General features: G+C 33.4%; 1 protein-coding gene across 1 annotated transcript in view; it reads right to left on the reverse strand.

The window, feature by feature from the left end:
• Positions 1 to 24,818, reverse strand: part of Cdh12 (cadherin 12) — a gene marked incomplete at its 5' end in the record, with an annotated part of 195,156 nt that overhangs the window by 70,397 nt on the left and 99,941 nt on the right. The window contains 1 exon segment of the mRNA XM_058571854.1: positions 16,084 to 16,251. Within this exon segment, the coding sequence (XP_058427837.1) occupies positions 16,084 to 16,251 (168 nt within the window).

The following is a 24,818-nucleotide window of genomic DNA, read 5'->3' on the forward strand; positions in this document are numbered from 1 at the left end:
ATTAATTGTTTAGTATTATACATGTAAGATGACTTTCTAAAAGAATACACTATACAGTTTAAATAAGTAAATGTACAATACAAACAAAAGATAATAAAACTTTCTAGTGATGATGTTGGAGCATTAATATAGACTTTATGAAGGAATCCTATTTAATGAAAGTCATAGTAATTGATCAAAGTAGCCATTTCTCATAAACTAGTATGTTTTCATTAGGTTTTATTTGCCAAACAACACAGTTGCTGCCAGATGTTCAATGTTCACTAAATTTTAAGCAGGGTTTGAAACCTAGGCCATCAGATCAAATAAAAAAAATCAAAAATGAAAGGATTAAATGTTTCCCAATTGTCTCCAAGAAGGATAAAGTGGGAAGTGGGACATTCAAGGGCAATCTGTCTTTTATCAAATAGTGACAAGTACCTAGTAGAAATTAATGTGACCATTGCCACCTACATTCTTCAGATCACAAATATTTCTCAATAAGTACAGAATTGAGGGACTCCTGAGTTTTGAGCAAGCATGAAGATGCTTGAATTTATTTTTAGTGTGGCAGTAAGGCATGGGGCATAGTCACTCAAGTTTTACTCAACTTCTCAGAGAGAAATTTCAGAGAAAAGGAACCGAGCATAGAATATATGAGATATTTTTCACTTCCTTTTTAAATTTTTAATGTCTATTAAATGGAAATATGATTTATTAGGAAGTGAGTCTACAACATTTGATTCTCACTGTGTGATTGGGATAAAAATCAGAAGAATCAATAAAAGCCTTAAACTGACAGTATGATTAGTCACAGTCCAATCTCATGGTCCATCAGTGTTAGAGGCTTAAATTTTTTGCTGAAAAAATAGAGAAATGGAGGTTTAAGTTGAATGAGTACTATAAATCTCCCTCTATTAGGATATTTAGTTAGGAAATGTATTGTTAAACATTACAAAGTAAAGGGCTAAAAATTGAGAGCAACAGCATGTTGGGTTGGTGAGGATACCTCCCTGAGGAGTGCAGGGCAGGTGTTGGATGATATCTTTAGGAAAATAGGAGGATATAAAGAGCATAGGGTATTTCTTCAGATACCTTCCAATATATTCAGTGAGAGCAGCTTCAAGTTGCGTATTAGATTTCATAAGGTAGCTTTTCATTTGAAAAGTATAGAAGCAAAAATAAATAAATTGTATATCGAGAAAAATAATAAAGCCTAGAGTCATGTCTACTGGGTAATGGTTAGCGAGTATGGAAAGTCTAGCCAGAACTGAAACCCTCTATTGTGAGAAAAAGCACTTTAAACTTTGAAGGGTACCAAGTAATGCAGACTAGAGATGAAATAACCCCCTTGAAGACACTATGCCATGATATGAATTTTATGCTTTAAAAAAGAGCACTTTATGAGGCCATTAACAATAAATGTGAAGATAGCTATCGTTTGTAGTACTCTGTCAATATAAATTATAAGTTATCTAAGCAGTTCTTTTTGAAAATTGTCATCTCAGAGCATTCTCACAAATTTCATTAATATTTAATGGCTTTGGAAAACTTGTGATAAATTCAGAGTTGCATTGTCCACATATGGTTGATGTAACAGCATTTGACTAATCTGTATCCCTTAAAATTAAGACATAATAGAGTAAAGAAATTATTTATCACTTACATTTCTTCTGTGCATTGAGGTTTTAGTGCATGTAAAACTCAAATACACAGACAGTGGATTTTCTGTTCTTTACATAACAGACATATATTTCAATAAGATGAAAGATGTGCATGTTCATTAAGACAAGCATTGCTCTGTAAAATACTGCAGCTGGTAATAGAGGCTACAGAGTATGGAAAAAGTCAGAGAAGCTGTGCATTAGTCATGTCAGATTGTTTAGGTTCTGTCGGTTTATTTTCAATGACTTGACATATTATCATTTCTAGAATCTCAACAGCAATAAAGCTGGGGTCATTCAGATTAATTCAGAACTCTGAAGTAATCTTCAACTGTGCCAAAGTTGAATAGTTTATGATGTACTATGAAATTACACTGTCGTCATCTTCTGGGTGTCCTACTTTTGATGCATATGAAACATCTTAATGGCACTACCTGTACAACACAGATTAAGAAATAAAACAGATGACAAGAGATTGTACACACAGTAAAATATATATTTACATATTCATCGAATGCACAAATGATGCTTTCCCCAAATCCCTTGGGAACGAAGAAATATTACAGGTAATGATCTAAAGTGGAATTTTAGTGATCAAATTTATATATTTTCCTTCAATTTTTCCCTTTTAGAAAATTCAGAAACATTAACGAAACTATCAAGAGAGATATATTTACTTAAAAGAATATAAATAATGTTTTAACTTACTGAGAAAATATAAGATATAACCAAATATATTAAATGAATGAACAAATTATAAATATCATGAAAACTTTCAGCAATGTGAAAATTTTTTAAAAATATGAAATAAATTGTTACAAATTTACTTTTGAAATACATTTTATATTTAAAGCAATAAGTCTTCAGATAACAAAAAAATGTGTAAGAGCTCAACATTCAACTATTTATAAAGATCATTTATATATGACAGGTAATAATTGGTGCTTAAAAATACTAGAAGTTCATTGGATTAGATTAATGAGAATGAAGGGAAGGGAGAGATGGGAATAGGAAAGACCACAGAATAATTTGGACATAACTTTCCTATGTTCTTATATGAATATACAACCACTATAACTACACATTGGAAACCAAAAAAATGGGAAGTTATACTCCATGTATGTATAATATGTCAAAATATATTTTACTGTCATGTATAACTAAAAAGAACAAATAAAAATTTAAATACTAGAATGCTAGAAATATGAAATGTTTAAGAATTGATAAGAATTATTAAACATTTTAAGAACTCAAAACTGTATCCTTGAGCCCACCTAAATAATTATACTATTTTTTTAAAAAAAGTTTACATTTATTATTCAGAATGTGTATATGCATATACATACACAATCACCTAACTGTAGATTACATAATTAGATTTAGACATAGAATTGTTTAAAGAATGATCCTGTATGCTTTTTCCTTGAAATGCCATCTAATTGCACCTAATTGCATATGATTTGATTTCTTAAGCAAATGTAATAATACACAAATAATGTAGTATGTAAAGAACATACCAAGAGAGCAAACAACATCTTTGTAAATAAAAAAAAGAAGAAATTTATAGAAACTTTACCTATATCTCTGTGATCTTGGGCAAAATATTTACTGATTCTTTTATTTGTAAGATTGGTGTAATAATAATTTTGATTCACTGTGTAGATTTATTTTCAAAAATTCACTGGTACAATAGTAAATAAAATTTAGTATTATATATATATTAGTATTTATATATAATATATATATATATTATATTATATATATATATATATATATATAATTTTATTATCCATTACTACTAATTAAAGTTGAAATAATATTTTTATTGATAATGTCCCCATGAATATGCATTATAATATTTTTCTATATGAATAACAATAAGAAAGATAAATCTGCATATAAATGTGTGAGAATGAAAGTGAGAGAATGCTGAAAAATTATTTTAAATTTTACTGAAATATTTATTTTCTTGTTCTGAAAATTGGAGAATTCAGGAATAACAAAATATTTTGATAGTTTAGTAATATTTTATGTCCTCTGTCTTCAAAATCCTAAAGCAGTTTTTTAATTAAAAAAAATAAAGTCCACAAAAAAAGACCTTTCTGATGACAAAATTGAATTCAAGCTGGGCTTTAACCAAACACATTAAACATCTGTAAATAGGACCTCAGAAATGACAAATCTATCCCTACTCATTCTCAGAATGTCTATGAGACCAGTGACAATAAATGTGAAGAGAACTAGTGTTCATTCTACTCTACTGATATAAGTTTTCTAAAAAAGTTTTGAAATTTTTCATCTTAAATATGCTCACAAACTTATCATTACCTAAAGCCATTGAGAAACTTGTATCAATTGAAAGAGAAGCATTTTCTAGCAATGATTGACTTAATAAAAGTGCAGGCTGAACACGTTTTAAAATGTCAAGGATTGGGCACCAACAACTTAACTATTTTAGTTAAATTATTTCCCCTTTAAAATACAATAGTAGAAAAAAATAAAGGAAATTCAAAGAACTCAGAAGAGGAAAGGAAAACAAAATGTTTGTAAAATCGAGTGCAAGTTAGAAATGCTTATATCTAATACAATCTCAGTTCTCAAAAACTAAAAGAGAAACGAGTGTTTACAAATGTTCTAAATGTCCCTTCTAAATTGTACATACATGTACATGAATTGCTAAGTATACATCTAAAATTAATGGATTAAGTTTTATAAATTCTATGTAATGATATCAACAAATCTTTTCTAAGAGTGATAAGAACTCATCCATCTACAACTTCTGGTTCTATGCAAATAAAGCAATATAGGGCCAGATGTAAATCACATTTATATAGTAAGTTAATTACTTAGCATGCCTATAATTCAGGTAAGAGATTAGGTCCAACTGCAGCTTCTAGTAGCTTTGTCCACAGGATGATGAAGACAATATAAAAATGGATAAACAGATTTTTTTATAGTTTTGTCTTTTTTCAGAATTCAATAATTTTCTTTTGAATGATTACATAAGAGCATAAATTTGTACATATTTATGAAGTTCCCCATCTTACTTTTAAAAATATGTATATATTGTGTAACGTTCAAATGAGTTTAAACATATATAGGAGTGTTAACAATTTAGTGTCATTGAAGAATTTAATTGAAAAATCACAAATATTAATCTAGCATGGCAACCTCAAAGGTCTGAAGCAATGTTTATAATTCTATTTCATGTGTGATATTTAGACTGAGAGTCTGAACTGAGCCAGCTTGATATTGGGTCTGTGAGGTCATCTAATAGGAAACAATCCACAGAACCATCAATCCATAGAATCAATCCACAGAAACAACCACATGAAAAAGCTAATAGGCTAAGAATTTCCTGCCTTATAATTTTTTTTTGTTCAGCTACTCCCACTGTGATCTATCAACTCCAATATCAGAAGGACCACTGGTATATTAATCTGTATAGATTCGCATCTTGTTCCTGTCCTTTCCATATCCACTTGAAAAGCCTGATTTATCATTTCAATAAAATATTAACCTGTGGCCTACACATATTTCCAATGGCCCCCACCTTTTTTGTACCAGGGATTGAACTCAGGGATGCTTAAACATTGAGCCACATCCTCAGCCCTTTATCATATTTCATTTAGCGACAGGGTCTTGCTGAGTTGCTCAGGGTCTTGCTAAATTGCTGAGGCTGGATTTGAACTTGTGATTCCCCTGCCTCAGCCTCACAAGCTGCTGGCATTACAGGGGTAAGCCACCGTGCCTGGTTCTGACATTCTTTTATTACTATATCTGACAAAAGCCAACCCTTAATAGTCATAATTAATCTTCTAAAGAGCAGAGACATAGGACTAAGAAAAAACAAGAAAGACAGCTAGATATTGGTTTAAATTATGATCATTAACCTCGAATTCACCTTCCTCGTTGCTTGCAAAGTATGCAGATGCTAAAGTAACTACCATTCTCTTTTCATTTCTATTTTAAACCAATCCACTCTCCACAAACTCAGCTTTACTAACTTCACTAATTCTTTTCCCAGATAAAGACTGTGAACTGTATTTCACAGAATGAAATTAGAATGGTGTTATGTAGATTTTTCACTTTCCCAAACCTGCAAACAATCCCTCACTAATATTCCTGTTATTGGAATAGGTACAGCATGTTCCTTTTTCTCCTTCTGCCCCTCTCCATTTCCTCAGTGAATGTCTTCCCTTGGATGAAAACAATGTTGAGCCAGAGCATCATCTGCAGCAGTAACTACAATATAGTGGTCAGTTTTTTGTTCCCCATTAGTTCTCCAAGGTATTACTCCCCAACTGTAGGACACAGCAAAGCTAGGGGTTTGGTGTGTCCTTGTTTTATGGTATAGTTTTGCTTCTCCAGGTCTGATTTATCTGAATGGCAATGAGTGAAGGGCTCTTGGAAGCATCTCATCCTGCAACCCCCAAGAGCAAGGAATTGCCTCTACTTTGATAGAACACTGCCTCACCCTCCAGATCCCTCAGTGATGCACTCCACACACAGATTCTCAATTAGAGGAAATCTCCTTTGTAGGACTTAAAATGACTCTTGGGTATTTTTCCCTTCTGCAGCCACATCTTTACCCTTCCTTTTGTTATCATGTAATTATTTTTACAAACAGCTTTCCTTGGGTACTTCAACATTCTTAAACATATGGCAAACACTATCCCAAGGAATTGCTCCCTGTCTGGGAAAATAACAGCAGCCATTGTGATCTGCCCTGGTTGCTGGGGAGGCTCTTCTCCACATACCTGAGGCCAGGAAAAGAGCAACCACACTCCTTACTTTGATTATATGGGGACTCTTCATCACTCTCTCAAAGAATACCTCTGCATAAACTTTTTCTATTATTCCCCCATACTCTATAAAAAGTGTTTTGTTTTTTTTTTTTAAATCACAAAATATCTTGTTCTGACTAATGACTCAAACAGTCTTAAATGCATCCTGACATTTTCATTTTAAATTCTACATTTGACTTGGGACAATACTTGGCTAGATGATATTCACTGCATTTTAGCATCATGGTAAAAACTTCAATAATAAACTTTTATTACATCTGTAAGCATCCCCCTCCAGCTTTTTAGCCAATTTCAATTGAGATATCCTTCATCTTCCCTTCTTACTATTGAACTCCAGCAATATGCAAATACTGGTACAATTTATCACACAGTCTGTTTTCTCAATCAATATTCTTCTTAACTGAGATATTCCCAAGAATAGACAGTGTTTATATTTGATTATTTCACAAAGTTTTTCTTTTGCTCCAAACTGAATCCAGGCACTCTTTTAATTATTGTCCCCTTTTTAACATAATTTCTCCTTGATTGTCACTGTGACCTATTTCTACCTAACAAGCAAGCCACATGTAGACTTAGGCTGGTTTTTGAAGCCACTATTCTGTTAAAGATTTCCTCTGATATTGCCAGTTTTATTTCTTTGTCATTAAATTCTTAACAATTTTTCTGCATCATTCAACCCTCTTGATCATTCCCTCTTTTTTGAAGCACACTTCTAACACTTTTTACACTCTCTATATAGAGTTCTGGTTTTTCCCACTTCACAGCTGTCCCCTCCCCAATGCCCTTTGTTATGTCCTCAAGATCAGATAAAATTGCTGCTGCATGTTAGCATCATATGGAAAGATTTGGATACAATGCTGCAGCCCAAGAATAACCCAAAGAGTAGTTACCTTAGTGGTTCTGTGTTTAGACCTGAATAACAGGATTTTTTACACTCCTTCAGGTTCTATTGACAATCATGGTCAAGAGCCATTGTCTCCAGCTGCCCCTTTGATTTTTCTCTTCTAGTTAATTTCATCTATCCTCTTGACTTCATTTACTATCTTCACACTATTTTTTTTTATATATTTTAAATTTCTCTATATACAACTTCTGAGTTTCATACTTGGCAAAACATTATGATGTTCCAAAACTTCAAGGCATCAATCTTGATGTATTCCACATAGAGCCTATAGGATTGCCATGTCCCCCAAAAGATTTCTAATATGCATTGTCTCAGCAAGTAGTATTTCTCCAGTTCCATAAATTAAAATCCTCCATTGATAGAAAATAAATACTACCATTTTTATCCAATAAAATTGTTTAAATCTATACACATATTATCATTTTCGCAACTACCATAGTCTTCACTAGCAGAGATCTCACACATAATTCTTCTCTGTATTACTGTTATTGTGTGCTAACTGAATCTCCTGTAGTACTTCTCTCTGAGGTACCTGCAATGCTTCCTCATGCTCTTCTGCAAGAAGAGACAGGGTCATGTCTATCATTCACAGGGAGTGAGTACACTATTTTCTGTCAGAAATAACATGGAATAAATGTATAAAGCTTTTAGAAAGTCCATGGACATGAATATGGAAGAAAGGAAGACATTTTTAAATAGATATTACCCTTCAAGTAGAATAAACATTTTTCGGAATCATTTCTAAACTGCTTTACATTTTGTAGCATGCTTCTAAAATCTTTCCCATCATTAAATATTTTTATCATCACATTAGAACTATGATGTCTAATAATTCCCATTCATACCCTGGTAGGGTATGACTATGAACATACATATTGAGTAGGAAGGGAATGCAGGTATAAGCCCTGAGTTTTAGTGTTTGTCAACTTCTATGGCATAAGAACTGCCACCATAGCCAATTTCAAGTCAACAATGTGTCATCATTGAACACAGTCCTGGGAGATGTGCCCTATGAGCTCAGATAATCTGTTCAACACCTGTTTCAGGTGTTCTAGGTTATGAGAAGGACCATTCAAGTGGCAACTTTGACCCATAGAATGATTACTTTATTTGGTTCGTCCACGTGGTATCATTTTACTACCTGAAATCAATTAAACTGAAGCAATATTTTGTTAGTAAGCAAGCTTTTATAATACAAATAACTCAAAATTAATACTTTCAGCCATATTGAAGCATGTACATTTCAATAATGTGTGACTTAGTGGGTTCGGCATAAGCAGGAGGGTTTCTACTTTCAAAGTTTAAAGAGCACAGTCAGTGAAAATATGGAGAAAAAGATCATTAGGAGATATAAAAAGATTCAAAAGGGGATGAGGCTTTAAAGATAAAATTAATTGATTTCTACACTCTATCTATGCCTGTAGTGCAAAAAAATAAGGAAAACTGACTACATTTTTCTCTGGACTTCTGATTCTCCTTTCATTTTTACAAAGTACCTCATATGCAAGTATAAATTTTTACATCTAATACTGCAGTTATAGTAACTACAGTTTCAATAAACATTATCTATATTTCCCTACAAATCTAATTGTCCTTTATAATTTTTTTTCAAAAAATTGCATTGGAATTTCAACAGCCCATTTATATTACTTAATTATTATCAGAATAAAAACCTCTTTCACATTCTATAAACTATACATATATATATATATATATATATATATATATTCGATATATATGAATTATATACTCACTATTCCTGTTACATGGTAATAAACATGATGTAGATCTTGGCAAGAGTTCACATCCTTTCAAGTGCATCAATAACTTTCCATTGTTCATTCATCTTAACAGAGTGCATTTAATATTCCCTTAAATCCTCCATTAAATATGTAAACATGTAAACATTTCTTTTAGTTGACTTTATCCCTATAATTTCTGATTAATCAAATAAGATATAGCACATTAAGAATTCTAACATATATTGTCAGATAACTTTATCAAAATATTCCACAAAAATAATACAAATTTTCTTATGATTTAGAAAAAAATTGAGCATCTTTAAACTAAGAGCCTATATGGGCATGGTGGCACATGCCTGTAATCCCAGCCATTCAGGAGGCTGAGGTAGGAGCATCACGAGTTCAAAGTCACCCTCAGCAAATTTAGGAGGCCCTAAGAAATTTAGCAAGACTCTGTCTCAATATAAAAATGAATAAATAAATAAAAATAGCCAAGGACATGGCTCAGTGGTTGTTTGCCATTGGGTTCAATTCCTGGTACCAAAAATAAGCAAACTAACAAACTTTTAATAAATATTTAGACTTTCAGGACTGGGGTTGTGGCTCAGTGGTAAAGCACATGCCTTGAACCTGTGAGGCACTGGGTTTGATCCTCAGCACCACATAAAAACAAATAAAAATAAAGATATATATATATATATATATAGAGAGAGAGAGATAGATAGATATATATATATATATATATACATATAGAGATAGATAGATATAGAAATACTTTAAACAAATAAATAAATATTTAGACTTTCAAATTCAGCTGACCTCATCTATTTATTCAAAGGATTAATTACTCATGAATTTCCTTTTGAGACTTTAATAAGGTAATCTGGAAGAGATGAAGTTTTGTAATGGTCTCTCTCATAGCAGAGTCTAGTTTCTTTTAGCCAAAACCAATTCCTTAACTGACAGTCCAACTAGTTGTCTCTTAATTTGATTTCTTAATGGCCATCATACCATCATGAATCATGTGCATATGCACTGGCTTTTCTTTTTTGCTATTGCCTGCATTTGACTGTTGGACTTCCCCTGTTTAGTTGCCAGTGCCTTAATATTTCACAAGCCTATTATTACAAATCTCTTGATGTATAAATATTGACTATCATTTATTTTTCAGGAATGATTTCAATCGCATTCTTTGATTTTTTTTCTCTCTCACCCCCCTCTCTTTCTCCTACCTTCTTCCCTTCCTTCCCTTTCTGTCTTTTCACTTCCATTTTTTCATAGTTCTATATATACAAACCTTTAAATAGGATAAATAGGATGTCATGTTTTGCAGTGGTGTAAGTATTTCAGTATAGCTTTGGTTTCCCACTAACACTATTATAAGAATATTATTTCAGGAATCAATGTAGATATCATTTCTTCCAACTTTTCCACTGTTCTGTAATGATATGGATTCCCATCCAGTACATTTATATATATTGTGTTCATAAGTTTATCACTGTTTTTATTCCAAGTTGTGTGATTGTCAGTTACTTAAAAAATCTATACTGGTGCTTGAGGGAAGAAATTTAAAAATTTATTCTCTTTATGCAGGTTCAAATAAAAAATTATATTATTTTTGCATTATTCAATTACTTCAACTCATTACTTCAATAAAACTGCAGTTTTAATTATTTTTTCATTGAATGATATATTTTATTACATCTAATATTTGTTAATAAGGTATATTTCTTACATACAAAATTTTGTTTCCAAGGGTTTTACTATTACACTTGGTTCGGTGTTGCTCTTAATAACAAAACAGTTTCAAAATCCAGTTTCTTTGTCTGTATAGCTCCTAAGACCAATAATAAAGCAAAAATGAAGTAGAGAAATGTGAACCATATGGAGGTGAAGGTAGCTTTAGGATTCTTTCACAACTATGGTTAAAGACTGTCACTAATGTCAGAAATTTAAGTAATAAAGACTTGATCTGCTTTTCTTCATCTTCTCATAACTTCATTTTCCTTTCAAGATTTTTCATATTCTAATGATAAACAGAAAATGATTTCTTTAATTCAGTTATTTTTTTCTTTTTGTGTGAGAGTTCATGTATCACTTCTTTGCTTATGTATCTTAGAAATATTTCTTTGTGGCTTCGATTTTGAAGACACTTTTTAAGGATTTTAAAGCCTTTTTCAATGGCCTTTTGCTTTCTCCCCTCCATCAAGTTCATCATATTAACACAAAAGCCATCTTTGTGCTGAAGTCATTTCATCATTGCTCTTCTTCTTACTTAACTTCCTTTTTGAGTCCAGAAGATCCCCATGTCCTTTCCATTCTGTTATTGAAATATCTCCAGGCTCTGCTTCACTTACTGTTTCTATGGGCTTTCTCTACACTCTTGGATACTTCAGTCCTTATCACATATCAAAGCTATTTTATCTAAAAAGCAACACATGGCATTGCCCTTCTGCAATAATGTAACATAAATACATAGTGTATACATATTACAACTTTGTAATATTTGTAGCCAACTTACTCCAAGCTCAAAGGCTTTGATTAAGCATATTATGGGGGTGTTATTATGTTTTTGTTTGTTTATTTTTTGTGTGTTTGATGAATAAACAGGTCGCCTGCCCTTAGCCAGAATTTCCAGGCAAGATGGGAAGTGAGGTGTAAAAAATGCACTCGAGAGTAACAAGGAAGCTTATGAAAGGAACTGAGTGATCCTCACCATATCCAGATGAGTAGTACAAGGCCTTCTCTGAACTCAAATGCCAGGAGATATTCTATTTTATCCTAAAATGTGAATTTTTTTTCCCTGAGACTGTGTGTATGCTTATGTATATATAAACGCATAAATATCTATGTGCGTATATGTTTATACTCTTGAATTGACTCCATTACTTAAGTAATTTGATTTCATAATATATATATATATACTTTAGATCAGCTTGTTTGATGGTTTGGCCACTTAAAATTCATATAATAGAAATCATTAATATTTTTGTAGCTTACTTACAAATAAAGATCCTCTGGAGATATCCCTGATTGTAATAGATAGGAGCCATATAACTCTCATGCAAAACATTTTTAAAAGAAAATACTTTCTTTTCATATGATTTCAGATAGAGTTCTTTTTGTAGGTATTGGGTTATTTCCACTTCTGATCCAGTATTGTTGGTTTCATTTGTGGACACTTTTCTGGGTTACTTGGAGGATCTTTTTGGGTAAACATAAGCATCAAAAATAAATTTCCACTCTAGAGAGAGAGTTGATTTAAAAATGGAGTTCCTGGATGAATCTCTTTTACTTTTTAAACAATATAGCATTGCAATTTTATTTCTGAAACTGAGTCATTATAAGAGTTAAGTGAGAAGGAACATCCAAATCATTGTCACACAACAATTTCTATGTTGTGTGAAACATAGTAATTTATTAGTCAATACCATAGTTGTCAACATCATCATCAGACTGAGAAAAGTTGTAAAATCCTGGGGCAATCAATTTTAAATCAACAGTAAAATGACAAACTATTTCCATAAGTTTTATACAAATACATTTGCCATTTATGTTTTCCCATCTCCTTTTATAGAAGAAAATTGATGCAAATGGGGGCTTAATAAGTCATACATGCATATAAATATACACATTGCCATAAAGCACTGTGATAAGTAAATTCTAAGAAATTATGTTGTGCATGTTTAAGCAATGGAAAAAGTATGTCAAATTCATCTGAAGCAAGATTTTTTATCATAACTGCTTAAGAGTCATGAGCAAATATAGCTCGTCTGGGGAATTCTCCTTTAAGTTATTTATGTAGGAAATACATGTTTTCTTGACATTAACATTCAAATAGATATCACTTCAGTTCATAATTTTATGTCACATTTGCTGTTTAATTGCTTCATATGAGAAATGTTTCTGGTAAATGAGCACTGGCCTCGAAAGAAATGGTTTTACTGTGTATAAATGTATTCTGTCTTTTCCTCTGAAGAATGTAATTCAAAATGATGTTACACTAAAAAGGTTTTGACACAAAGACATGTAAAACTTCAGGCAGTTGGACTAATTTTTTATTCATGCAAAACGTGAAAACCTTCTTCTTTCAAATAATTCAACAATAGCTCCCACTTATTATAATGCCAGACAGTGGTTCAAATGTGCATGTAATACAATCATAAAATAATTTGATCACAGTGATCTGCTAGGTAATTTTCTATTGCCTTCTCATTTTTCTCTTGATGAGTATAGACATTTTAATATATGTTATGATTTTTTAGAGGTGCATTTAAAATAATGTTGTTTTAGAGTGGCATATAAAGAAAACCATAGCTTTTATTTTTAATATCATGTTAAATTAGAAGAATTGTGAACTTCAGAGTTTAAAAACTTGTAACTTCAATTCATTGTTGATAACTGAGTATTTATCTCTCTAAGGGTCCATCTTCTTTATAGGCAAAGTGATAAATATTAATCTAATAATGTTATTGTAAGAAAGAAAATAAGACAGTAATCATAAAGTTCATGGAACAGCTTATAAATGCTCTAACAGTTTCAATGCTCTGATCGCTCACATACTTTCTTATTTAATCACCCTTAAAAACACAAATTGAAACTTGAATAAATACCCAACAAGCCTATGGACCTATCCAGATTCTTTTACCCCTACATACGATCTAAAGTTATCTTTCTGTTTCAGTGGGATCTAAGCATGGAATTTGTGTCTCCTAATTATATGTAGCTTCTCTTGAATCGAGACTTTCACTGTCTATTTTCCAGGTCTATTCCCCAAACTTCTACAAAATACTCTTCACCCATACCTGTAGGGCATGACTTGCTGCCCGCTTCCAGGTCTTGGGGCCGCACATGTGGCTGGGATGGCGCCTGGCGATCAGCCAGTAGGTGGTGCTGTGGTGGTGACAGAAAAAATAGACCACCTCCAGGATAGGTGCAGGACTCTTCCAACCTGTGGGCAGCTCATGCCTTCCCTTACAGACCCTGGGAAGAGTGTACACGTGAACTCACTCCACCCCTCTGACCTTTATCCTGATTGGCTCCTGTGCATTATATTAGCTGTGTGTACTTCCTCAATAAACAAGATCCTGCTTTGACCTGTCTCCCTAGCTTGTCTGATTGTCCTTCGGCAAGGTAGGTCTGGGTGCCGGCGCCTGGGTGCGCAGCGGCCAGTCAAGCTTTGCTTTTCTTGGCTCCTCCTGGTCCGGGCATGCTTTCCCTATCTCTCCCGCAGGTCAGGAGGAAACCAGGGGCTAAAACCCTGACACCTACCCACTAGTAGGACTTCTTTCCACTGGTAGTGGTTTTGAATTTCTGACCTGGAAACACCACTATCATCCATATAAATAAGAATATCACATTTCCCAGAACGTATTTGATTCCACATGCTTTATATACACAGAACCTGAATCTGAACCCATGTTTAATATCCTACATTTTACAAGCAAACAGAATAATCTCTCAATCTATACTGCTCAATAATCTATCACAGCTTGCCATATTTAAAGCAGACATAAAAAAATAAAAACAGAAAGAAAGGAATAAGAAAAGAAAGAACTAAAGGAGAAAAGAAATGAAAAACATGGAAAGTTTTAGAACTGGAATCATATTCTTTAATGAGATCATATGATAGAGAATCAAATTAATTATTTGTTTCTCCTTTTATTTCTTTTTTCTGTTTCCCTCAATAGAAAAGCAAGAAAAAATATTGCTTTAAGGAATTTTGTGTTAGTGCTCATAATGTTATCTAGTAAACTTTGTTATATACTTTCCATGTTCTAAAGTTTGATGTTATCTTTGAAACGAATTCATACATTTTTTAATTTGACAGAAACTATGTATGTTTAGCATGAATCACATGGCATTTTTTTTAATATGTGTCCTGGTGGAATGGTTCAATTGACTAATCAACATATGCATTAAAATATAATGATTTCTAAATGCCATTCCAAACATTTGGCAATTAGACTTTCTGATTACTAATAAAAAATATATCAATGAAGAAATTATAGTTTGAAACTATAAAGAAAAAAGTGACAAAACATTCAAATATGAAAACATGTAGCCAAAGCAATAAAACATACAATTATTTAAATATTCTTAGTGCTACAGATTTTAGTAGATGAACTCCCTAATTGTCCTTCTGAAGTGGAAAAAGAAAAATTATTTTGTTTTTTAAACTCTTTAGACAAATAACTACCTGGTGATTTAATCAAATTTCTTATAAAACTATGACTAAAACCATTCAGCATCAATATTCTAACTCTGAGGAACAGAGAAATGATTCCTCAAAATGCACTGGGAAGTGAATAGGTACTGATTGGTGTTAAATGTAATACTGTAACAGAAAACTAGATGAAATACAAGTGAGAAATACTCATTTTCAAAGGGAAACACAGAGTTATAGAGAGGATACAGGTGTGAACCATTCTATTATCAAAAGGAACTGTAGCAATTTTCACCTATTGCAAAACTAAAATGACATAACTAGTCAGAACTAAAATAATAAAATATCATCAATATTATCCTATGCACAAAAGTATATGAAAATAGTTCCATGTGTATAATTACAAAAACGGAGTCACAGAATTATTATGTTAAATATATAATAAAAATATGATGGTACATGTGTTACAAATATGATGTCTTATATCAGATTATGCATATTTGTGTTACGTCTTAAGTTAATAATGTATCAGGGTAAGATCCCACCCGAACAACTATAAATATTTTGTTTTAGTTAACATTGATTTAATAAGTTTGATTGTTCAATTATTAACTCTATTTTCTATTAAAATAACATGGGACGTGAATTACATTGAAATTATAAATTCTGAAGTCATGCAATTTTTATCTGTTGACTTATGCTCCCTAAAACCAAAAAAAAATGTCTGGGAAATGATTTTAATTGCTAATGCATTATATGACATTGTAAATCAATAATTTCAAATGGCTCTGCAGATTTTGAGTTAGGGTAAATTACATACTTTTGGGGAAGCGAGGTGGATTGTCATTGACGTCACTGAGGGTGATGTTGACTACTGTTGTTCCAGCCAGTCCTCCTAGTTGTCCTCCCATATCTTTGGCTTGAATGAGAACTTGGTATTGTTCTTTGACTTCTCTATCCATGTTTGGCAAAGCTGTTCTAATAATGCCTTAAGGGGGAAATAGTAACAGAAGACAAACATCACAAATCCTGTACTTTCCATAATAAAATAGATTGCAACCACAATAAAATGATTCTATGTAGATTGACTAGCAAAGTTATGCTAGTGAAAAATCATGTGTTACTTAAAAACACCTTAAATGCTCAATACTTAAGATATAATTTAATATATTTTGGAAACAACCCTACAATGAGATACAGAGCAGCAGTGAGGAATTATTAAAAACTACCATATTAGTTCTAAAATGTAATTAAGAACATTAGGTTAAATTTTATTTATACAAATGTGTCTATTTCAAATAAGAATTATTTTAAAAAATGGTAAACATAATCATGTGAAAAAATGTACATGGTCAATTTCTGTTGAGTGTTCACTTTCTAATGATTACCATTTTCTTCTTCACTTTCATTTTCTAGGATAAATATGCCACTTAGTTTTTTTAAATTCATGAATAATCTCCTTTGCACGTTATATTTTGTCTTTCACATCTCCCTCAGTTACTTTCGCAATAGATTTTTCATTTAGGTATAATTAAGCTTTATAATTGCTGGGACTTCTGTCTCCTTTGTCACCAGGTCCTCCAGCACCTAGGACAGTGCCCGATATTTGGAAGGAACTCAACAGCTGGTTGACCAAATAAATGACTGTTCGAGTGAATTTACCCATAATTACATTTTTAGTCATAAATTTAATGGTTCATATGCATATTTATACATGATGTTCATTTTCTACTTTTGTGTCCAAATTTAGAACTAATTTATAGTTACACTTATTCATAAGGAAGTAAGTAAAAGCTTCCAACATTCTTTGCCCAAAAAAAAAAAAAAAAACAAAACAAAACTGAATGCATTTTAAACCTAATTCCTATCTTCAGTCAATGATTTTAGGGTAAGATGGGACAGCCTTTGCCTTCAACCTGTATGGCATTGATAGTGTTGTTTCTTAAGGGAGCAAGTATGAATGACAAAGAGTATCAACAGGAGCACATAGCATTGAAATCACAAGCCAAATATGCATCCTCATTTTATCTTTACTTTCTACTTACTATCCAACTACCAAATGCCATTTTGAAGCCAATTCAGATTTAAATGCAATCTGAAATTTCTTTTGACACTTGGAAGAAATAATTATAAAATGACAGCCTTCATTTTGCTACTGATGTTTTATTCAAGAATTGATACTGACACCATTTTGATTCAATCTGTTTGTCTCCAGCTTAAGATCCTGATGCTTTATTTCCAACTAAATCTTACAACTAAGATTTTTCATCTCTAGTTTTTAATGTCTCTTTCCTGCCTACCTTAATCTGTGTGACTTCTTTCAGAATTATGCTTTCTGCAAATTTCAGATAAATTCCTGAGTTTGATTCATATGTTCATATGCTTACTGACTTGTTCTTCTGTTCACTAAGGCCTAGCTTTACACAATTTATTTTAAATATAATAACTACAAATATATATAAAATATTTTTATTTGTTTAACTCATTTGTTTTTGAAAATCCCCAATTTCAAATTAGAGAGAAAGAAAAGAGAGAGAAGGCAGGAAAGAGAGAAAGGGAGAGAGAATTATGGACTTGTTTCTTTCTGCTTAGTGAAGTGTATAACAAATCTATCTACTGAGATGAAGTTAGATCAAAACAATAAGATACAATTGCAAAGGGGGTAGATACATATAACTCACTTTCAGAATATCTGTTTTTTCCTGTGATCTTTTTTTCCCCCTGTGATTTTTAAATTTGTCAAGATGTCCCCATGGCACCTGCCACCCTGCCCTCTTCATCTGCCCTGGGTATGATAGGTGACCTGCCTTCTGCTCCCTGCCCTCCTTTGGTACCATGCTGCCTAACTAACTATAAGGTAGTACACTAAAATTTTGGAAGAGCAAGAATATATGTGATGATGACAATGATGCTCTTACTGCCATCACTTACATTCAAGAACCACGGTTCCACAAAAATAAAATGCAACATTTGCACATTTTTGTAACTTGTAGAAATCTGGGGAATCAGGAAGACGACAATAGTGAACATGAAAAGAGAATTTTTTATTATGTCACTTTTTTAAAATGCTGAGGAAGAAAATTTCTCTTTCAGGAAATTATTCCTCTCATGGCCACTTGTTTATCAACCAATTGAAAAATGAAAACCAACCAAACAAGCAAGAATAGATTACATGGTTTTGATCTAGGAGGACTTTGCAAAGGATTGAGCTGCAGTACTTTCATACCAGACAGCAGGAAGCAGAAGAAAATGCTTCATGCCAACTAAGTTTTCATGTTAGTATCATGTGTCCATCCTATCTACCTTCCTTTTGGTATTTGTATATAGATACAGTGGCTGACTTATAGGAAAGCAGTTGAAAACAAACCCATGAATTTTCTAGAACAGTATAAATATTTCACAAATATGATGCCACTTACTTTAATTCATTCCATATAATTCTAAAATAAATTATATTTATTGGATAAAAGGAGACAGAGCTAATTAATACTGGGATGATTTGAATATCTTCTAACTGAGGATATTTCTAATATATTAATCAAGACAACTAGAATGGGAAAATATTGTTACATAGTTTCTGCCAATATAAATGGACATATATGATTGAGATAGTTTTACATATTTAAAATAATATAACAAGAAAAATAGTCTGCAGAGAGTTTATTTTCTTTGGCAATAGTTCCTCAATCTTGATGGATGTCTGATTATTTTATAAAATACAGTAAATGTTCCAAGAATGCCATTTTGAGATGAAAAATAACACGTTATTATATAGGAAAAAATATCACAAACAGCATCTGTGATCATCTAGAATATAATTTTACAGAAGCTATTTTTTGAATGAAGAGGTAAAGTGCCGTACTAAGACATGGGACCACAGATCAGGCAGGCCTTGTACTAAAGTAAACATTTCATTCACCTTTTGTTATTAGAATCAAGGATATAATCTTCTTCTCCTGCTCTTCCTCCCTATCCCATTTTGAGTCACCCCTCTTATATCAGAGAAGACATTTGGCATTTGTTTTTTAGGGATTGGCTAACTTCACTTAGCATAATCTGCTCTAATGCCATCCATTTCCCTGAAAATGTCATGATCTTGTAATTTTTTAGTGCTGAGTAATATTCCATTGTGTATAAATGCCACATTTTTTTATCCATTCATCTATTGAAGGGCATCTAGGTTGGTTCCACAGTCTAGCTATTGTGAATTGTGCTACTATAAACATTGATGTGGCTGTGTCCCTGTAGTATGCTCTTTTTAGGTCTTTAAATAGGGAAGAGAGATGGGTGGGAAAAGGAAGGAGAAGGGGAATTGCACAGAAGATGGAAGGAGACCCTCATCGTTATACAGAATACACATATAATGTTGTGAGGAGAAAAAAAGAAGAAGAAGAAGTGTGTCACATTAGATTGGGTAGGGAGATGTGATGGGAGGGGAGAGGGGAGGGGAAGGGAGGTAGGAAGGGCAGCAGAATAAAATAGACATTATATTATTATTATTATACTATATTATTATTGTTGTATGTATATAGGTAACTGTATGACCAATATGATTCTGCAACCTGTACAATCAGAAAAATGAGAAATTATACCCCATTTGATTCAACTGTATGAATTGTCAAGATCATTGTACTGTCATGTGTAACTAATAAAATAATAATTAAAAAAAAAGAATTGAGGATATAATAGACACACTCAATTGCTGCCCACCCCCCAGATCTACTTTAATGCTTTTCTATACTTTGCTCCTTGGCTCCAGGAAGCCTTAGGTCTATTGGCAGTGTATTGTCAAGTAAAACAAAAATCGTCCTGGGCTTTTGTTCCCATAGTAGCCCACATCCCATTCCTTCTATCCCAGGGGCCCTCACTAGATAATGCCTGTGTCCCTAGACCTTCTCTCTCCTTCAGTCTTAGTGAGCTAACAGCACTCTCTTGTTATTCCTTCTCCAAGTACTATTTATGCCTTAGTGATTCTCTAAAGTCTGCATGTGCTTTAGCCAATTGTAGTTTAATTAAACTAATTTCAAACTGTCCCATAGTGCCATATGAGACATATGGGATGATAATTCATATGTCTAATATGAATTAGTTCCTTTCAAAATTTATATTTAATGTGTTTGCGTTTGTGGAAGTATAAAGCAGATCATAAGGAAGTACACAGTGATTTAGCCAATTTCACTTGGTGATGAGTGTTGTGAAGATTATAAGAGCAAGTACCTTGGATGGGGGTGGGGGTGTGTGTGTGAGAATAATCTCCTCTGAGGAAAGCCTGTGGAGGTGAAATCTCAGAGAAGAGGAGGCAGACCTGGAAAAAAATAGGGTGGGGCATTCTAAGGAGAGGAGACAGCAGAGTGTCCCTACTTCAAAGCCCACTGGAAGAGCCCTCAGGCCCAGCAGATGAGAGAACATGATATGAAACAAGACTGCAGAGGGCCAAAACAGGCAGACAACTGTGTTATTCAAAGACAAATAAGCCTTTTGAGAAAGCATCTTGAAAATTATGTGATCACTTTTGAGTATCACAAAAAGTGTTCTGACATCTATATGGTGACAGTCCAGAATAAAAACACAATTTGGGGGACTATTCTGCACAATTCCCCAAGTTCTTACAGATCCTACTTGATTTAATATAGATTTATTATTATTGTTGTTGTTATCATTACAGTTATTATTATTATCTGAGACAGATTGATAGATTCATCCTGTTGTCTTTCATTTTCAGCAGTGTAGTGACTGTGTCAATCAGGGGGAGGCTGACATATCTAATTTGTGGGTGACCATGGTATAGTAGAATTGATAACCTAACTTTTAGTCTTGGACCAATCATGATATTACACATTTATTCAAAATGATGGTGATTTAAAGAAAGGACAAGGTGGTCGGGAATCATTTGAGCAATGCAAATTACAGAATTGTTATATTCCCTATAAACAGAGCTGGGATAGAGAAACTCCCAGGAGAAATGCCTTCACTGCAGTCACGCACCACCACCAGTCACAGATTCCGAGAGGGTGGCATTTGAGTTTCACACCTTGGAGCACTCCACCTCTGCTATCCTAGCCTTGCCAGGCTACCTGTGCCCCTGTACTTTTCCAGGCATCTCACTCTTATGTCTCTGTTCCACAGATGGTGGGCTGCTCATCTTTCTTGTTACTAGTGTGTTTTTCCTAAGAAGTCATTTCTGCCTCAATGGCCAGCTCCATCTCTGATTCATATGTGACTATATACAACAGGATTCAGGCACAGATGCCCGTTATTCATGGTACACCCTTGCTTTTTTTTTTTTCTTATCTTCACTCAATAGACAGAAGGCTACCTGAAGACTAAAAAGATTCTTAATAATTTTTATGAATGTATTTCTATTTTCCTGTTTCACCTTTATTAATACAACTCTCTGTATTTTTTCTATATGTAATAAAGGTAAAATTATTTACCTACATGTAATAGAGGTAAAATAATATGCAGTATTCTTTTAGTGTACTTGATACTCATTATTTTGAAACCACTTTTCCTTTTTGTTTTGTTGCCTGCAAATCAGAAAATACAATCATGTTTTTTTTTTCTTTCCTTTTATTCAAGGAAGATACACAATATCCCCCATATCAATGCCCTGATTTAGCAATTCACTATGGTATTTTTCCCCTGTACCACAGATGGTGGGCTGCTCATGTTTCTCGTTCTATTTTTTTTTTGCAATAAATATCAAATAAATATATAGAATAAGGTTCATTGCAAAAGCCTTTTACATTCTTCCCAATTCATCTCCATCTCACTTTAAAACTTAATTCCGAGAGAGAAATGTCTATGCTATATTTTAATCAGTCTTAATCGAGTCATGGAAGAAGAAAATATTTTCAAAGACAGAAGGGAATTAGGTTATTTTCTTCCCTCCAAGTCCTAGAGATTTAGAATAGCATCATAGTTTGGGTTTGGGAGATGAACAACAAATGAATCATGTCATTCTCCATTCACTGAGTAATTTAGCCCCAAGAAGTCCCCAAGGCCACCAATGTGTTCTCAATAGAGCAACTATAATGGTGAGTCTCCAATGATCTTCTCTCTGAAGTCTTCAGAAACTGCAGGACTCTCAAAGTTTTCACAAAATCCCCACCTTCCCACTGAGCTCTCTGATTGTCTCCCCTTAACACCCTTCCTCACTCACTGCAGGTCTCTACCCTCTCTTCTTGCCTCCTGCAAACGTTATCCCATGGTAAGTTCATGAAAATTTTCTCAACTTCCTTCAGATTTTTTTCTCAAAGTTATCTTTTAAAACATTCTTGGTCATTTGATCCAAACTCTCATGCTAAATTTGTTTCCTATTGCTTCTGTCACCAATTACCATAAATATAATGGCTTGATACTGTTAGAGTCTGTAAACAAGTCTGGATGGTGCCTGGCATTTTGCCAGAGGGAGTGGTTTGTGAAGTAATGCCAGTGAGCCATTAAGTGTGGAGGTTCCTTATTGGTTGACTGCTGTATCTAGTATATGCTAATTAAGATAAGCTGTGTGGAATGTATAAATACCTCTGTTGTCCTACAATAAAGGGCTCCTACTCCTGCTGTGTCAACAACGTACACAAGTTGTTCATCACCCCCCCCCCCGGGGTTATTTTGCTGCAGCTGGACTGTGGCAGAATAACGGGGGGGGGGGGTGACAAAAAACTTGTGTATGTTGATACAGCAGGAGTGGGAGCCCTTTATTGTAGGACAGGAGGGGTATTTATACATTCCACACAGCTTATCTTAATTAACATAAACTAGATACAGCAGTCAACCAATAAGGAATCTCCACACTTAATGGCTCGCTGGCGTTACTTCACAAACCACTCACTCTGGCAAAATGCCAGGTGCCATCCAGACTTGTTTACAGACCTTAACATTAACCATTCCCTCTGGCAAAATGCCAGGCGCCATCCTGACTTGTTTACAGACTCTAACATGATACCATATCAATTCTAGAGGGTCTTGTTAGCCTCAAGTTCAGCTGTCAGCAGTGCTGTGTTCCTTTCTAAACATTTTCATCTTCTGGAGGATGCCTAACTGCCTGTTCCTCATCCCCATTCACCATCTTCTGAAGCAGCATCTTCAATTCTTTTTTGACTCCTCTGTTTCACTAAGAAAGACCCTTGGGATTACTTGGGTCCACTGAAAGGAAACAGGATGATTCCCATCTCCATAGCAGATTATCTGCTGGATAAATTATACCTGCGACTTAGCTCTTCTTTGCATATAGTATAACACATCTGCAAGTTCAAGCAATTAACAACTTTTCATACTCGGGTTGGGTCATTATTCTATGAGAGATACTACTCCTCAGCATTTCATGACCTTTGTCATTTTCTCTTTAGTTCTTATTGCTATTCAAAACCCTGTTTATTTTTCTTAATTATTCTCTTCAGTTTGTGGTCCCCAAACAAAATATCAGTTGCTGAAAGCAAGCTTTTTTCTCTGTATTTTTGGAGAATACTTACCTAGAATAACGTCAAGCATACAGTAGACATTTAATAAATAATATTTTAAAAAGTAGATTTTAATAAAGTAATAGTTAATTTACCATATGGGAGAAAAGCATACATACATTTTTTTTTCAAGAGAGATTATTATTTAATGTGTTTTTAAAAATTCTGGTCACTATTTGCAGAAAAGAATTTCTGATATAATTTTGAATGGGATGAAGGATTTAGTTTGGACCTAGCTGTATTATAATTGCTGTATCATGAGAAACATCTTGAATAAACATTACTTTTGACCAGAGAGTGATCTCTTTAAGTAAATCATAGGCTCCAGGATTGACCAAGTAATAATTAACCTTTATACAAGTAATAATGTGGAGAAAGCAGTAGAAAATATATTTTATACATAAGCCTGTTAAAGATAGATGGCAGGATAGGAACAATAATAATAGTGTAAGAACTAAGAACTTTAGCAGGCATAATATATATTTCCATTTTCAATTTCACAGCTAAGTAATTAAAAACACTAAATAAGAGATCTGGATTTTGTTATCAGTTGATTTGAAAAGTTACTGAGTTTTATTTCCTTTTAGACTTAATTGGCCAAAAATAATGCATTTTTAAACCATATGGTTTTGATTTTATCTCTCTACCAGAAATTTCCAACAAGAACAACTAAGAGGAAGAACTGTTTATCTGGGGCTCACAGTTTCAGAGGTCTAGTCCATCACAGACTGACTTCATTGCCCTGGGCCCAAGATGAGGCAACACATTATGGGGGAACATGTTCAGTGAAGGAAAGCTTCTTCCCTGTGGCTGGGTGAGGAAGTAGAGAAAGAGAAAGCATGTGGCGAGGAAGGGCCACAGGGAAGATACACTTTCAGGCCACATCCTTTAGTGATCTATCTCCTCCAGCCACATCCCACCTGCCTGTAGGTATTACCCAGTGATTTAAACTAAGATGGACTGATAAGTTTATAGGTCTCATGGCCAAATAATTTTACCTCTAAATATCCTGCATAAACAGGTATTTTCAGGAAACACCTCATACCCAAGCCATTATAGACATTAGTAAAAATTCTGCATCCATCACTGCATACAT

Source organism: Marmota monax, unplaced genomic scaffold, assembly GCF_021218885.2.
Source record: "Marmota monax isolate L192 unplaced genomic scaffold, Marmota_monax_Labrador192_F-V1.1 WCK01_AAM20220418_F8-fsc00456, whole genome shotgun sequence".
NCBI lineage: Eukaryota > Metazoa > Chordata > Mammalia > Rodentia > Sciuridae > Marmota > Marmota monax.